This window comes from Aquarana catesbeiana, linkage group LG11 (assembly GCF_042186555.1).
Source record: "Aquarana catesbeiana isolate 2022-GZ linkage group LG11, ASM4218655v1, whole genome shotgun sequence".
Taxonomy (NCBI): Eukaryota; Metazoa; Chordata; class Amphibia; order Anura; family Ranidae; genus Aquarana; species Aquarana catesbeiana.
Window position 1 is genome coordinate 283,916,431 of NC_133334.1, and position 19,306 is coordinate 283,935,736.

The 19,306-nt window shown below is 47.0% G+C and overlaps 1 protein-coding gene across 1 annotated transcript in view; it reads right to left on the bottom strand.

Annotated features, from left to right (window-relative positions):
* NAE1 (NEDD8 activating enzyme E1 subunit 1) overlaps window positions 1–18,244 on the bottom strand; it is a gene marked incomplete at its 5' end in the record, with an annotated part of 68,453 nt that extends 50,209 nt beyond the window's left edge. The window contains 7 exon segments of the mRNA XM_073605982.1: window positions 2,662–2,771; window positions 4,299–4,378; window positions 7,295–7,366; window positions 10,099–10,129; window positions 13,815–13,875; window positions 16,538–16,641; window positions 18,184–18,244. Coding sequence (XP_073462083.1) covers window positions 2,662–2,771; window positions 4,299–4,378; window positions 7,295–7,366; window positions 10,099–10,129; window positions 13,815–13,875; window positions 16,538–16,641; window positions 18,184–18,227 — 502 coding nt within the window.
* Between the last annotated feature and the right edge of the window lie 1,062 nt (window positions 18,245–19,306).

The window sequence follows — 19,306 nt, forward strand, 5'->3', positions numbered from 1 at the left end:
ATATATCACCCTCCATGTAGTCTCTATATATCACCCTCCATGTAGTCTCCACATCACCCTCCATGTAGTCTCTATATATCACCCTCCATGTAGTCTCTATATATCACCCTCCATGTAGTCTCTATATATCACCCTCCATGTAGTCTCTATATATCACCCTCCATGTAGTCTCCACATCACCCTCCATGTAGTCTCTATATATCACCCTCCATGTAGTCTCTATATATCACCCTCCATGTAGTCTCTATATCTCCCTCCATGTAGTCTCTATATATCACCCTCCATGTAGTCTCCACATCACCCTCCATGTAGTCTCTATATATCACCCTCCATGTAGTCTCTATATATCACCCTCCGTGTAGTCTCTACATCACCCTCCATGTAGTCTCTATATATCACCCTCCATGTAGTCTCCACATCACCCTCCATGTAGTCTCTATATATCACCCTCCATGTAGTCTCTATATATCACCCTCCATGTAGTCTCTATATATCACCCTCCATGTAGTCTCTATATATCACCCTCCATGTAGTCTCTATATATCACCATCCATGTAGTCTCTATATATCACCCTCCATGTAGTCTCTATATATCACCCTCCATGTAGTCTCTATATATCACCCTCCATGTAGTCTCTATATATCACCCTCCATGTAGTCTCTATATATCACCCTCCATGTAGTCTCTATATATCACCCTCCATGTAGTCTCTATATATCACCCTCCATGTAGTCTCTATATATCACCCTCCATGTAGTCTCTATATATCACCCTCCATGTAGTCTCTATATATCACCCTCCATGTAGTCTCTATATATCACCCTCCATGTAGTCTCTATATATCACCCTCCATGTAGTCTCTATATATCACCCTCCATGTAGTCTCTATATATCACCCTCCATGTAGTCTCTATATCACCCTCCATGCAGTCTCTATATATCACCCTCCATGTAGTCTCTATATATCACCCTCCATGTAGTCTCCACATCACCCTCCATGTAGTCTCTATATATCACCCTCCATGTAGTCTCTATATATCACCCTCCATGTAGTCTCTATATATCACCCTCCATGTAGTCTCCACATCACCCTCCATGTAGTCTCTATATATCACCCTCCATGTAGTCTCTACATCACCCTCCATGTAGTCTCTATATATCACCCTCCATGTAGTCTCTATATATCACCCTCCATGTAGTCTCTATATCACCCTCCATGCAGTCTCTATATATCACCCTCCATGTAGTCTCTATATATCACCCTCCATGTAGTCTCTATATATCACCCTCCATGCAGTCTCCACATCACCCTCCATGCAGTCTCCACATCACCCTCCATGTAGTCTCTACATCACCCTCCATGTAGTCTCTACATCACCCTCCATGTAGTCTCTATATATCACCCTCCATGTAGTCTCTATATATCACCCTCCATGAAGTCTCTATATATCACCCTCCATGTAGTCTCCACATCACCCTCCATGTAGTCTCTATATATCACCCTCCATGTAGTCTCTATATATCACCCTCCATGTAGTCTCTATATCACCCTCCATGCAGTCTCTATATATCACCCTCCATGTAGTCTCTATATATCACCCTCCATGTAGTCTCTACATCACCCTCCATGTAGTCTCTATATATCACCCTCCATGTAGTCTCTATATATCACCCTCCATGTAGTCTCTATATCACCCTCCATGCAGTCTCTATATATCACCCTCCATGTAGTCTCTATATATCACCCTCCATGTAGTCTCTATATATCACCCTCCATGCAGTCTCCACATCACCCTCCATGCAGTCTCCACATCACCCTCCATGTAGTCTCTACATCACCCTCCATGTAGTCTCTACATCACCCTCCATGTAGTCTCTATATATCACCCTCCATGTAGTCTCTATATATCACCCTCCATGTAGTCTCTATATATCACCCTCCATGTAGTCTCCATATATCACCCTCCATGTAGTCTCTATATATCACCCTCCATGTAGTCTCTATATATCACCCTCCATGTAGTCTCTATATATCACCCTCCATGTAGTCTCTATATATCACCCTCCATGTAGTCTCTATATATCACCCTCCATGTAGTCTCCACATCACCCTCCATGTAGTCTCTATATATCACCCTCCATGTAGTCTCCACATCACCCTCCATGTAGTCTCTATATATCACCCTCCATGTAGTCTCTATATATCACCCTCCATGTAGTCTCTATATATCACCCTCCATGTAGTCTCTATATATCACCCTCCATGTAGTCTCTATATATCACCCTCCATGTAGTCTCTATATATCACCCTCCATGTAGTCTCTATATATCACCCTCCATGTAGTCTCTATATATCACCCTCCATGTAGTCTCCATATATCACCCTCCATGTAGTCTCCACATCACCCTCCATGTAGTCTCTATATATCACCTCCATGTAGTCTCTATATATCACCCTCCATGTAGTCTCTATATATCACCCTCCATGCAGTCTCTATATATCACCCTCCATGTAGTCTCTATATATCACCCTCCATGCAGTCTCCATATCACCCTCCATGCAGTCTCCATATATCACCCTCCATGCAGTCTCTATATATCACCCTCCATGTAGTCTCTATATATCACCCTCCATGCAGTCTGCATTGGTTTTTACTCACCGGTATGCTCTTTAACAATAACTCTCATATATCCCACAAATCCGTACGCTCGGCAGACCAGAAGCGGGATATTGGCGTTCCACAGCGTCTCGGCCAGACTCAGCAATGTGCTGGAAGGAAGAGGTGGAGAGATATGAATCCCTCTCCGTATACACAGAGGTCAGAGGTCAACCTCTCCTTCTCCGCAGGATGTGGAAATCTTGCAAAAAGACCTGAACAAATTAATGGGGGAGGGGCGACTACATGGCAAATGAGGTTCAATGTAGAAAAATGTAAAATAATGCATTTGGGTGTCAAAAATATGAATGCAATCTATACACTGGGGGGAGAACTTCTGGGGGAATCTAGGATGGAAAAGGACCTGGGGGTCCTAGTGGATGATAGGCTCAGCAATGACATGCAATGCCAAGCTGCTGCTAATAAAGCAAACAGAATATTGGCATTAAAAAGGGGGATCAACTCCAGAGATAAAACGATAATTCTCCCGCTCTACAAGACTCTGGTCCGGCCGCACCTGGAGTATGCTGTCCAGTTCTGGGCACCAGTCCTCAGGAAGGATGTACTGGAAATGGAGCGAGTACAAAGAAGGGCAACAAAGCTAATAAAGGGTCTGGAGGATCTTAGTTATGAGGAAAGGTTGTGAGCTCTGAACTTATTCTCTCTGGAGAAGAGACGCTTGAGAGGGGATATGATTTCATTGTATAAATACCGGACTGGTGACCCCACAATATATAAATACCGGACTGGTGACCCCACAATATATAAATACCGGACTGGTGACCCCACAATATACAAATACCAGACTGGTGACCCCACAATATACAAATACCGGACTGGTGACCCCACAATATATAAATACCGGACTGGTGACCCCACAATATATAAATACCGGACTGGTGACCCCACAATAGGGAGAAAACTTTTTCACAGAAGAGAGTTTAACAAGACTCGTGGCCACTCATTAAAATTAGAAGAAAAGAGGTTTAACCTTAAACTACGTAGAGGGTTCTTTACTGTAAGAGCGGCAAGGATGTGGAATTCCCTTCCACAGGCGGTGGTCTCAGCGGGGAGCATTGATAGCTTCAAGAAACTATTAGATAATCACCTGAATGACCGCAATATACAGGGATATGTAATGTAATACTGACACATAATCACACACATAGGTTGGATTTGATGGACTTGTGTCTTTTTTCAACCTCACCTACTATGTAACTATGTAACTATATGTAACCTCACCCCAATTACCCAGCAGCCAATCAGAGCGCACTTGTGGTAGTTTAGTGCAGTCAGGTTAATAGAAGATGATTTCTGATTGGGTGATATGGATTGCAGTGCACTTGCTCATTCATGTCCATGTAAAGATCCCCCCCCAGACACCCCCATGTCAGGTAGTGGGGGGGAGGGGTGACGTCACCCTCTCTGACATGTGACAGCATGTGGGCCTGGTGATTGGCCGCTATACCCGAGTGCTATCACATGGGGGAGGTCCCAAGCTCCCCCAATAATTGGGTATTACTGAAGCAGTGATGGGGGGAGCGCTGGCCATGTGACTATATGGGGGGGTTGGGGGCCCCTTTACCTGACCCCGGCGGTAAGTGATCGCCTGTTTCTAATTGCTGAGATCACAGACTTACCTCTCCGGTAACTGAGTGGCGATCACTAAAGTAAATTTGTTGAAGAAAGACGGATCCGTGTCTAGAAGTTGTTCTGGATGCTAAAAAACAAAAGACGACGTCATTGGTCAGAAGGAAACCGGCTTTTCCTGCAATATTCACTATCAATACAAAGATATCCAATGCAAAACGTTTTTATGTCCTCAGTCTGATTGGCCAGCATCATTCAACCCACTTCCTCTGAGCCCAGGTTGTCCTGGACCCTCCCCAGCCTGTGACGTGAAATCAGCAGAGTGATGAGCTCATCTCCCTGTCCTCTCCTCCAATCAGCATGCTCCTTGTCAGCACAGGAACTGACTGATCTCTCACTTCCAGCCATACAGAGCCTGCAGGAGGCGGGTCCAACTCCGGAACTTCCACGGCTTACAGAGAAGCTTTTATATGGATTTCACATCTGCCTATAATTCAGTGTTACTCCAACCAACTTACCTACCTACCTACCTACCAACCAATCTACCTACCAACCTACCTACCAACCAACCAACCTACCTACCAACCTACCAACCTACCTACCAACCTACCAACCTACCTACCAACCTACCAACTTACCTACCTACCTACCTACCAACCTACCAACCTACCTACTAACCTACCTACCAATCTACCTACCAACCTACCAACTTACCAACCTACCTACCAACCAACCTACCAATCTACCTACCAACCTACCAACTTACCAACCTACCTACCAACCAACCTACCAACCTACCTACCAACCTACCTACCAACCAACCTACCTACCAACCTACCAACTTACCTACCTACCTACCAACCTACCTACCAATCTACCTACCAACCTACCAACCTACCTACCAATCTACCTACCAACCTACCAACCAACCAACCTACCTACCAATCTACCTACCTACCAACCTACCTACCTACCAACCAACCAACCTACCAACCTACCTACTAACCTACCTACCAATCTACCTACCAACCTACCAACCTACCTACCAACCTACCTACCAACCTACCTACCAATCAACCTACCAACCTACCTACCAACCTACCTACCAATCTACCTACCAACCTACCTACCAACCTACCTACTAACCTACCTACCAATCTACCTACCAATCTACCTACCAACCTACCAACCAACCTACCAACCTACCCACCTACCAACCTACCTACCTATCAACCTACCTACCAACCAACCTACCTATCAACCTACCTACCAACCAACCTACCTATCAACCTACCTACCAACCAACCTACCTACCTACCAACCTACCTACCAACCTACCAACTTACCTACCTACCTACCAACCTACCAACTTACCTACCTACCTACCAACCAACCAACCTACCAACCAACCTACCTACCTACCAACCTACCTACCAACCTACCTACCAACCTACCTACCAACCTACCAACCTACCTACTAACCTACCTACCAACCTACCTACTAACCTACCTACCAACCTATCAACCTACCTACCAACCTATCAACCTACCTACCTACCAACCAACCTACCTACCAACCAATCAACCTACCAACCTACCTACTAACCTACCTACCAACCTACCTACCAACCTATCAACCTACCTACCTACCAACCAACCTACCTACCAACCTACCTACCAACCTACCTACCAACCTACCAACCAACCTACCTACCAACCTACCTACCAACCTACCTACCAACCTACCTACCAACCTACCTACCAACCTACCTACCTACCAACCTACCTACCAACCTACCTATCAACCTACCTACCAACCAACCTACCTACCAACTTACCAACCAACCTACCTACCAACCTTCCAACCAACCTACCAACCAACCTACCAACCAACCTACCTACTAACCTACCTACCAACCTACCAACCTACCTATCAACCTACCTACCAACCAACCAACCAACCTACCAACCAACCTACCAACCAACCTACCTACTAACCTACCTACCAACCTACCTACCAACCTACCTACCAACCTACCTACCAACCAACCTACCTACCTACCTACCTACCAACCAACCTACCAATCTATCAACCTACCTACCTACCAACCTACCTACCAACCTACCTACCAACCTACCTACCAACCAACCTACCAACCTACCTACCTACCAACTTACCAACCTACCTACCTACCAACCTACCTACCAACCTACCTACCAACCAACCTACCAACCTACCTACCAACCTACCAACCAACCTACCAACCAACCTACCTACCAACTTACCAACCTACCTACCTACCTACCAACCTACCTACCAACCTACCAACCTACCTACCAACCTACCAACCAACCTACCTACCTACCAACCTACCTACAGGAAGACTCCGTCCCAACCTTGTAATAGTCATTATTGGGGGAGCTCAGATCAGACATCCTCCTATGGAATACAAGCTTCACTCAGGAGATAATCACACAGGCTCCTCATCTCACTATGGGGGGAGGGGGGGGGGTCAACAAAAGGAATGACCAGGGAGGGGGAAGAGCCGGTGTCCACGTTTTCCAAGTACCAGATTACTAGTGCTGATTGCACTCCAGGTCCAGTGTGAGCTCTGTGTGTTCTCCATACAACTGGCCAGCGAAGGCCGGGGGGGGAACAACCCCCCCCCCCCCCAACTTACCCCATCGGTGGCGGGGAACAGAGGGCACATCATGCAGGGGGACAGGTTATGGCGGGCATCTCCCCTGAGATCACAGCAGCAACTTCTCCCCTCCTCCTAGACGTCCAATAGGATCCCCTGACCTTTTAGCCAATTGGGAAACGGGTAACAGATCCGCACTTCCTGATTGGCGGAGAGGCGATTCAGTGTTAGAAAAGAGAATATTCATTTGCTTTCCCAGGTGCAATGCTCTGCACCCTGTGCCCACCCCATTCGGAAGCCTATTAGAAAGGGGCGGGACGCCTGAATAGGGGGTGAATCTATCTATTACCATATAGGGGCGTGGCCTACAACCGGCGCCGTTCACTGACAGATCCGGTACAAACCTGAGACACGAAGTTCCCCGTCACGTCTTCATTCAACTCCTGCAGCAGCTCCATGGCGGTCTCAGCCCGACTCTGATAATAAAACGGGAAAAATCAGATAAAAGTCTCACATGATTGGTTGTCACAACAACTTAAAGCAGCCTATCAGGTCAAAGACGGGTCAGAAGGAGGTCATCTGCAGGTCACATAAACCCACCAATGACCTGATAGTATTCTATGTGAAGGGATAAGGATTGGATGATTGAGGAGATAGTCAGACTCCTCCCACCAAGACATCCATTGGCCACCGCCGGGCTGCTCAGTGTGAATGAATGCCGACATCCTCCAATCACAACCACCAGAAATCTCATGTAGCTGCAAACCTGATACAGCAATCAGCACCATGTGACAAACGTACGATAAAGTAGAGGGCGGGGCCACTATATGCCGCCTCCCCATTATTGCCCCAGATAGACTCCGGCATAAATCCTCCTCTAAATCCCCATTCCTCCGAGTTTTCAATGCAAATCCCTATTTTTGGTGTGAATGTGCGGCCGCTGCGGGTGAACTCCCCTCCCCCTCTGACAACGGAGTGATGGATGGAAGGCCGCGGGTGAACTCCCCTCCCCCTCTGACAACAGAGTGATGGATGGAAGGCCGCTGCGGGTGATCTCCCCTCCCCCTCTGACAACGGAGTGATAGATGGAAGGCCGCTGCGGGTGATCTCCCCTCCCCCTCTGACAACAGAGTGATAGATGGAAGGCCGCTGCGGGTGATCTCCCCTCCCCCCTCTGACAACGGAGTGATAGATGGAAGGCCGCTGCGGGTGATCTCCCCTCCCCCCTCTGACAACGGAGTGATAGATGGAAGGCCGCTGCGGGTGAACTCCCCTCCCCCTCTGACAACAGAGTGATAGATGGAAGGCCGCTGCGGGTGATCTCCCCTCCCCCCTCTGACAACGGAGTGATAGATGGAAGGCCGCGGGTGATCTCCCCTCCCCCTCTGACAACGGAGTGATGGATGGAAGGCCGCTGCGGGTGATCTCCCCTCCCCCTCTGACAACGGAGTGATGGATGGAAGGCCGCTGCGGGTGATCTCCCCTCCCCCTCTGACAACGGAGTGATAGATGGAAGGCCGCTGCGGGTGATCTCCCCTCCCCCTCTGACAACGGAGTGATAGATGGAAGGCCGCTGCGGGTGATCTCCCCTCCCCCTCTGACAACGGAGTGATAGATGGAAGGCCGCTGCGGGTGATCTCCCCTCCCCCTCTGACAACGGAGTGATGGATGGAAGGCCGCTGCGGGTGATCTCCCCTCCCCCTCTGACAACGGAGTGATGGATGGAAGGCCGCTGCGGGTGAACTCCCCTCCCCCTCTGACAACGGAGTGATGGATGGAAGGCCGCTGCGGGTGAACTCCCCTCCCCCTCTGACAACGGAGTGATGGATGGAAGGCCGCTGCGGGTGAACTCCCCTCCCCCTCTGACAACGGAGTGATGGATGGAAGGCCGCTGCGGGTGAACTCCCCTCCCCCTCTGACAACGGAGTGATGGATGGAAGGCCGCTGCGGGTGAACTCCCCTCCCCCTCTGACAACAGAGTGATGGATGGAAGGCCGCGGGTGAACTCCCCTCCCCCTCTGACAACAGAGTGATGGATGGAAGGCCGCTGCGGGTGAACTCCCCTCCCCCTCTGACAACGGAGTGATGGATGGAAGGCCGCGGGTGAACTCCCCTCCCCCTCTGACAACAGAGTGATGGATGGAAGGCCGCTGCGGGTGAACTCCCCTCCCCCTCTGACAACGGAGTGATGGATGGAAGGCCGCTGCGGGTGAAATCCCCTCCCCCTCTGACAACGGAGTGATGGATGGAAGGCCGCTGCGGGTGAAATCCCCTCCCCCTCTGACAACGGAGTGATGGATGGAAGGCCGCTGCGGGTGAAATCCCCTCCCCCCTTTGACAACGGAGTGATGGATGGAAGGCCGCTGCGGGTGATCTCCCCTCCCCCTCTGACAACGGAGTATTAGATGGAAGGCCGCTGCGGGTGAACTCCCCTCCCCCTCTGACAACAGAGTGATGGATGGAAGGCCGCTGCGGGTGAACTCCCCTCCCCCCTCTGACAACGGAGTGATGGATGGAAGGCCGCGGGTGATGTCACCACTCTGTGTAGTTCAGTTCTGAGGAGGCGGAGCTCTGTGGTGATCATGTGACCGGCAGCCTATGCGTGACCACATGAAAAAGCTTAAAGTGTTTGTAAACCTCAGACATGAAATCTGAACAAAGCACATCCCTCTATAGTGTGTACTTGTCTCAGTCCAGAGCACTAAGTGTCATTTCTGTCTGCTGCTCCTTCCTTTGATATCAGCATGAGACTCTTCTAAAGGGGTTTTCCTGACACCAAGAGATAAATGGTGACAGGGGAGGGAGCTCCAACACACAGCCTGTGATTGACAGCCTCACCTCTGTTCCTGTGTGGAGGGGGTGTGTCCCTTCCCTCCAATCAACTCTTATGGAGCTTTGCAGAGTGTAATTTCAGCCCCCCACCCCATGCTTTCTGAAAGCTCAGACACACTGTATAAATGCTGGACCTTGCATGGATGTAGAGAGGGAAGACTGCAGATAAACAGGTACAACTTATTTAGGAGAATTTGTCTCATCTCTGTGTGTCACCTGAAGCCGGTCACTACACTGGGGATATGGAGGGATTACACCCACTTTATATTGTGAATTATACTGAAATGTATGGAGGGAATCCAGAGGCAACTTTTCCTTCTACTTCATATTTCCCGGCAATCACCGGCACAAAAAATCCGAAGTCACTTCCACTTACCTTCCCGATATTACTTCTGGTGAGGAAGAAACTACGGAGAGAAACAAAATCATTCCTTTTACAATTTCCATAAATGGTCAATCCATCAGAAACAGTTTTCCCATCAGCTTCTGTCTGACACACCCGAGTTCCTGGCTCCACCCACCCCAAGTTCCCAGCTCCACCCACCTGAGTTCCTGGCTCCACCCACCCCAAGTTCCCAGCTCCACCCACCTGAGTTCCTGGCTCCACCCACCCCAAGTTCACGGCTGCACCCACCCAGGGTTTCCGGCTCCACCCACCCAGGGTTTCTGGCTCCACCCACCCAGGGTTCCTGGCTCCACCTACTCCAAGTTCACGGCTGCACCCACCCAGGGTTTCCGGCTCCACCCACCCAGGGTTTCTGGCTCCACCCACCCCAAGTTCCCAGCTCCACGCACTGAGTTCCCAGCTCCACCCACCCAGAGTTCCTGGCTCCACCCACTGAGTTCCCAGCTCCACCCACCCAGAGTTCCTGGCTCCACCCACCCAGAGTTCCTGGCTCCACCCACCCAGAGTTCCTGGCTCCACCCACCCAGAGTTCCTGGCTCCACCCACCGCAGTTTCTATTCTTTTTACATCCTTTGCACATTCCTTTTTTTGTACATTACGCAGGAGGAGGAGTGAAACGTCATGGCCACAGAGGTCACCTGGGGGGAGGAGTTATGAATTCCAATAACTGAATATGTATCTGCACTGCCACACAATACGGAGGAAGTCTGCGGCAATCATTACATATAATGGTGATTTCTGACTAAAATCTGATGACACAAAGCAGAATTGTTCCTTCCTTTGTGGAGAATAGTGAAGACGTGACGAGTCAAAAGAGCCAACTTCCCTAAACTACGAACCTTGCTAGAAGATATAAACTGGGATAAAATATTATAAACAAAGAATACGGAGGAGAGATGGGTTTGCTTTAAGAGCATATTAAATAAGGGCATTAGCCAATGTATCCCATTGGGTAATAAATTTAAAAGAGCGAACAAAAGTCCTGGATGGCTTAACTCCAAAGTAAAAATGCATATAAAAGCAAAGGAGAAGGCCTTCAAAAAATACAAGGTTGAGGGATCATCATCAGCATTCCAGAAATGTAAGGGTCCAATTAGGGCGGCTAAGACAGAACATGAAAGACACGTAGTGGAGGAGAGCAAAAAAAAGAAAAGTATACAAACAGTAAAAAAAAGGGAGGACAGACCATATTGGCCCCATAAAGAATGAGGAAGGACATCTGGTTACAAAGGATGGGGAGATGGCGAAGGTATTGAATGTATTCTTCTCCTCAGTCTTCACGAGTGAATCGGGGGGCTTCAGTAACCAAAACTGCAGTGTTTATCCTCATGACACAACACAGGAAGCACCTCCATGGTTATCAGAGGACGGAATTAAAATTAGACTTGAGAAATTTAACATTAATAAATCACCGGGACCAGATGGCTTGCACCCGAGGGTACTTAGGGAACTCAGTCAGGTGATTGCCAGACCGTTGTTCCTAATTTTTACTGACAGTCTACTGACTGGAATGGTACCAGCTGATTGGAGAAAAGCCAATGTAGCACCAATATTTAAAAAGGGCCCAAAATACATCCCTGGGAATTACAGACCAGTCAGCCTAACATCAATAGTATGTAAACTCTTGGAGGGGATGATAAGGGACTATATACAAGATTTTAGTAATAAGAACGATATCATTAGCAGTAATCAGCATGGATTCATGAAGAATCCTTCTTGCCAAACCAATCTATTAACCTTCTATGAGGAGGTGAGTTGCCATCTAGATAAAGGAAGGCCCGTAGACGTGGTGTATCTGGATTTTACAAAAGCATTTGACACAGTTCCCCATAAACGTTTACTGTACAGAATAAAGTGCGTTGGCATGGACCATAGGGTGAGTACATGGATTGAAAACTGGCTACAAGGGCGAGTTCAGAGGGTGGTGATAAATGGGGAGTACTCAGAATGGTCAGGGGTGGGTAGTGGGGTTCCCCAGGGTTCTGTGCTGGGACCAATCCTATTTAATTTGTTCATAAATGATCTGGAGGATGGGATAAACAGTTCAATCTCTGTATTTGTGGACGATACTAAGCTAAGCAGGGCAATAACTTCTCCGCAGGATGTGGAAACCTTGCAAAAAGATCTGAACAAATGAATGGGGGAGGGGCAACTACATGGCAAATGAGGTTCAATGTAGAAAAATGTAAAATAATGTATTTGGGTGGTAAAAATCTGAATGCAATCTATAGACTGGGGGGAGAACCTCTGGGGGGATCTAGGATGGAAAAGGACCTGGGGGTCCTAGTAGATGATAGGCTCAGCAATGACATGCAATGCCAAGCTGCTGCTAATAAGGCAAACAGAATATTGGCATTAAAAGGGGATCAACTCCAGAGATAAAACGATAATTCTCCCGCTCTACAAGACTCTGGTCCGGCCGCACCTGGAGTATGCTGTCCAGTTCTGGGCACCAGTCCTCAGGAAGGATGTACTGGAAATGGAGCGACTACAAAGAAGGGCAACAAAGCTAATAAAGGGTCTGGAGGATCTTAGTTATGAGGAAAGGTTGTGAGCTCTGAACTTATTCTCTCTGGAGAAGAGACGCTTGAGAGGGGATATGATTTCATTGTATAAATACCGGACTGGTGACCCCACAATATACAAATACCGGACTGGTGACCCCACAATATAGAAATACCGGACTGGTGACCCCACAATATATAAATACCGGACTGGTGACCCCCCAATATATAAATACCGGACTGGTGACCCCCCAATATATAAATACCGGACTGGTGACCCCCCAATATATAAATACCGGACTGGTGACCCCACAATATACAAATACCGGACTGGTGACCCCACAATATATAAATACCGGACTGGTGACCCCACAATATATAAATACCGGACTGGTGACCCCACAATATATAAATACCGGACTGGTGACCCCACAATATATAAATACCGGACTGGTGACCCCACAATATACAAATACCGGACTGGTGACCCCACAATATATAAATACCAGACTGGTGACCCCACAATATACAAATACCGGACTGGTGACCCCACAATATACAAATACCGGACTGGTGACCCCACAATAGGGAGAAAACTTTTTTGCGGAAGGGAGTTTAACAAGACACGTGGCCACTCATTAAAATTAGAAGAAAAGAGGTTTAACCTTAAACTACATAGAGGGTTCTTTACTGTAAGAGCGGCAAGGATGTGGAATTCCCTTCCACAGGCGGTGGTCTCAGCGGGGAGCATTGATAGCTTCAAGAAACTACAGACACCGACCTCAGAGAATGTTGCTCGGGTATTGTCCTTCCAGATAGAATGGAGAAGGTCGGCACCTCTAGCTCCCCCCTGAGCCTCCATTGTATATAATGAAGAGACATTCAGGAGGAAGGAGGGGCCTTGTACCGCACATCGGGGGCATGGATTTCTAGGTCTCATCATTGGCTGAGGGGATTATTCTCTATCCAATCAGACACATTGGGGACACCAAGATAAATGTGTAATCGAGGGGTTAAACCTTATAGTGGGTGATTGGGGGGTGCAGCTCAGATGTCTGCGGGGAAATAATTATTACAGCTCAGCTTCTCTTCATCTTGTGTTCAATTCACTAATAAACAAAGTATTTTCTTCTCCAATCAAATGACTTCCTATGATACAAATCTCTCCTTCACATCACTTACTTGTTCCCGACATCTTCTCCTCTCACCACATTCCCGTCCACAATGGTGAAGGATCCAATCCCTGCAAGAGATCACATGAAGATCATCAATCATCCAACTCACATATATACAATGAGATTCAAGTGATTGTCCTGAACGATCGTCACATTCCTCCATCATTATGTGATAAGAAGAGCCGCTACATAGGCACAGAACACGGTAATCACACGCATCCAACTGCCACTTCTATCATCATATACATGGCTGTCATTGTCATCCATCTGGAGGTGACATCACAGTCATACGATTATCCCACCAATGACACGTCACAGTCATACGATTATCCCACCAATGACACGTCACAGTCATACGATTATCCCACCAATGACACGTCACAGTCATACGATTATCCCACCAATGACACGTCACAGTCATACGATTATCCCACCAATGACACGTCACAGTCATACGATTATCCCACCAATGACACGTCACAGTCATACGATTATCCCACCAATGACACGTCACAGTCATACGATTATCCCACCAATGACACGTCACAGTCATACGATTATCCCGCCAATTACACGTCACAGTCATGCGATTATCCCGCCAATTACACGTCACAGTCATGCGATTATCCCGCCAATTACACGTCACAGTCTGACAGCCAATTAGACACAAAATTACCAATTCTACAAAATATTTACCAGGCGTCTCCTTCACATCACTGAACTCCAGATCCCAGGAATCAGAGGAAGACTGACATCAGAAATCCCAGGAATCAGAAGAAGACTGACATCAGAGATCCCAGGAATCAGAGGAAGACTGACATCAGAGATCCCAGGAATCAGAAGAAGACTGACATCAGAGATCCCAGGAATCAGAAGAAGACTGACGTCAGAGATCCCAGGAATCAGAGGAAGACTGACATCAGAGATCCCAGGAATCAGAGGAAGACTGACATCAGAAATCAGAGGAAGACTGACATCGGAGATCCCAGGAATCAGAGGAAGACTGACATCAGAAATCAGAGGAAGACTGACATCAGAAATCCGAGGAATCAGAGGAAGACTGACATCAGAAATCAGAGGAAGACTGACATCGGAGATCCCAGGAATCAGAAGAAGACTGACATCGGAGATCCCAGGAATCAGAGGAAGACTGACATCAGAGATCCCAGGAATCAGAGGAAGACTGACATCAGAGATCCCAGGAATCAGAGGAAGACTGACATCAGAGATCCCAGGAATCAGAGGAAGACTGACATCAGAAATCAGAGGAAGACTGACATCGGAGATCCCAGGAATCAGAAGAAGACTGACATCGGAGATCCCAGGAATCAGAGGAAGACTGACATCAGAGATCCCAGGAATCAGAGGAAGACTGACATCAGAGATCCCAGGAATCAGAAGAAGACTGACATCAGAGACTCCAGGAATCAGAGGAACAATGACATCAGAGATCCCAGGAATCAGAGGAAGACTGACATCAGAGATCCCAGGAATCAGAGGAAGACTGACATCAGAGATCCCAGGAATCAGAGGAACACTGACATCAGAGATCCCAGGAATCAGAGGAAGACTGACATCAGAGACTCCAGGAATCAGAGGAAGACTGACATCAGAGATCCCAGGAATCAGAGGAAGACTGACATCAGAGATCCCAGGAATCAGAGGAAGACTGACATCAGAGATCCCAGGAATCAGAGGAACACTGACATCAGAGATCCCAGGAATCAGAGGAAGACTGACATCAGAGACTCCAGGAATCAGAGGAACAATGACATCAGAGATCCCAGGAATCAGAGGAACACTGACATCAGAGATCCCAGGAATCAGAGGAAGACTGACATCAGAGACTCCAGGAATCAGAGGAAGACTGACATCAGAGATCCCAGGAATCAGAGGAAGACTGACATCAGAGATCCCAGGAATCAGAGGAAGACTGACATCAGAGATCCCAGGAATCAGAGGAAGACTGACATTTGGGGGGGGGGGGGTCACAAAATATTGGCACACAGATTCAACAATATTCAGAATCTCAAAATCCTGGGCACTGGAATTCTATTGGATGATAAAACTCAGGAATCTCGGGCAGTGTTAGTGCTGATCAGTTTACAGGAGAACCCAAATCACTGAAATCTCAGATAATCTTCATGAGAAGATTGTTTTATAGTTTTACATCTGTAACTTTCTATATGAAATAATAGACGGTGATCCCGCCATAGCACTCCTTATACAGTATAAATGTCAGTTGTCTGTGATGCGGAGTGTCCTATCAGTATAAATGTCAGTTGTCTGTGATGCGGAGTGTCCTATCAGTATAAATGTCAGTTGTCTGTGATGCGGAGTGTCCTATCAGTATAAATGTCAGTTGTCTGTGATGCGGAGTGTCCTATCAGTATAAATGTCAGTTGTCTGTGATGCGGAGTGTCCTATCAGTATAAATGTCAGTTGTCTGTGATGCGGAGTGTCCTATCAGTATAAATGTCAGTTGTCTGTGATGCGGAGTGTCCTATCAGTATAAATGTCAGTTGTCTGTGATGCGGAGTGTCCTATCAGTATAAATGTCAGTTGTCTGTGATGCGGAGTGTCCTATCAGTATAAATGTCAGTTGTCTGTGATGCGGGGTGTCCTATCAGTATAAATGTCAGTTGTCTGTGATGCGGAGTGTCTTATCAGTATAAATGTCAGTTGTCTGTGATCCCAGGAATCAGAGGTCATCCACATTGATTTACTCACCCGGCAGCACTAAGTTTTTGAGAATCTCGGTGCCGGTTGCCGTGGCATTTATAAGACAAACGTGAGCCGATTCCAGAGCTTCCTGTCCGTGGTCACCCCATAACCTGAAAAAGAAATGGAGCTCATTGGTCACATGACTATGGTGACGGAGTACATTATAAACACTAAAACATGGCTGACGGGAGGCGCTGACCCCGCCCCACTGCAGCAATGATCGCACTGTCATGTGGAAAGTGAATGCTGACATCTGATTGGTTGTTGTAAACATCTGAGAGTTCTATGATTCATTCTTCTCTAATGATATACAAATACAGAGCACAGCGAGGATGAGAACTGCAGATGTACAGATGCTCCGGATACAGAGACACATAAACCTGGAGGTAACAGCAGAACTGGATCACAGACAGTTCTTATTCCCAAAACACCTCCTTTTCCAATACAAAACTACAATAAGAGGATAATAGGTCCCCTGCATAAAAGACATTTGAAGAGGAATGCCAGTCCTCCATCAGAGGAGATCAGAGAGACTCCAGACCCTCGTGCTCCATCAGATGATCTCTGCGGACCCTCGTCCTCCATCAGATGATCTCTGCGGACCCTCGTCCTCCATCAGATGATCTCTGCGGACCCTCGTCCTCCATCAGATGATCTCTGCGGACCCTCGTCCTCCATCAGATAATCTCTGCGGACCCTCGTCCTCCATCAGATAATCTCTGGAGACCCTCGTCCTCCATCAGATAATCTCTGGAGACCATTGTCCTCCATCAGATGATCTCGGGAGACCACTGTCCTCCATCAGATGATCTCTGCGGACCCTCGTCCTCCATCAGATGATCTCGGGAGACCACTGTCCTCCATCAGATGATCTCGGGAGACCACTGTCCTCCATCAGATGATCTCGGGAGACCATTGTCCTCCATCAGATGATCTCGGGAGACCACTGTCCTCCATCAGATGATCTCGGGAGACCACTGTCCTCCATCAGATGATCTCTGCGGACCCTCGTCCTCCATCAGATGATCTCGGGAGACCACTGTCCTCCATCAGATGATCTCGGGAGACCACTGTCCTCCATCAGATGATCTCGGGAGACCATTGTCCTCCATCAGATGATCTCGGGAGACCATTGTCCTCCATCAGATGATCTTGGGAGACCATTGTCCTCCATCAGATGATCTTGGGAGACCATTGTCCTCCATCAGATGATCTCGGGAGACCACTGTCCTCCATCAGATGATCTTGGGAGACCATTGTCCTCCATCAGATGATCTCGGGAGACCATTGTCCTCCATCAGATGATCTCTGCAGACCACTGTCCTCCATCAGATGATCTCTGGAGACCATTGTCCTCCATCAGATGATCTCTGGAGACCATTGTCCTCCATCAGATGATCTCTGGAGACCACTGTCCTCCATCAGATGATCCCTGCAGACCATTGTCCTCCATCAGATGATCTCTGGAGACCATTGTCCTCCATCAGATGATCCCTGCAGACCATTGTCCTCCATCAGATGATCTCTGCAGACCATTGTCCTCCTCTGCAGACCATTCATTATAGAATACAGATGGTGATGAGACCCCAGTACACCCATCCCCCTTCAGTACAGTCAGTACCCCCTCCCCCTCCCCCTCCTGCTCCCCATACCTGAGCTGTCTGTCATATTTCTGCTCCTTCTCCACCTTCGCCATGATCCTCACCCGGAAGTGAACCAACTGCAACCGATGTGCAGTACTCATATTTCACCAGCAGGTGGCGCCAATACACCACCGTACACCGAGCCTGCTGCAGCCGGTCACGGGCAGTAATCAATTTATACCAGCAGGTGGCGCTGTAGCTACACAGAACTACACAGTCTACACAGAACTATCCGCAGCAACGCACCAGCAGCCCGCGGACTTCACCGGCAGGTGGCGCCAACACCGCAGAGATTATTATACTGCGCCTGTCTATAGAGGAGAAATCTTCCTATTATATCATTTATATTATAATCATCAATTATTATCCCTGCAGAGAAATCCAACCTCACATCACATCCATCACAAAATCTGTTTCTCTTGTTTCTTCCCCAAATATGTTTATTAGAATTTTTAATTTTACAAACAGAAAATTCATAAAATAAAAAGAGAGACTAAAGAGAGGAATAAATAAAAGTCCTAAAGAACCTTCCGGGGTAAAAATTCTCCACCTCCAATATTCCATCTGTAATATTCATTCAGTATTATTATTATTATTATTATTATACAGGATTTATATATTATTATTATTATTATTATTATTATTATTATTATTATTATTATTATTATTATTATACAGGGTTTATATATTATTATTATTATTATTATTATTATTATTATTATACAGGATTTATATATTATTATTATTATTATTATTATTATACAGGATTTGTATATTATTATTATTATTATTATTATTATTATTATTATTATTATAATACAGGGTTTATATATTATTATTATTATTATTATTATTATTATTATTATTATTATTATTATTATACAGGATTTGTATATTATTATTATTATTATTTTTATTATTATTAGTTATAATACAATTCAATACAGGAGGAATCAGAGAGCCCTGATCCGGAGAGCTTACAATCTAGAAGGGAGGGTCAAGAGATACAAAAGGTAACAACTGTGGGGGATGGACTGATGGAGAAATGAAGAGTAGTTAGGTGGGGGCAGGGTAGGCTTCTCTGAAGAGGAGGGTATTCAGGGATCGAGTAGGAGATTGGGGTAGGGAGTTA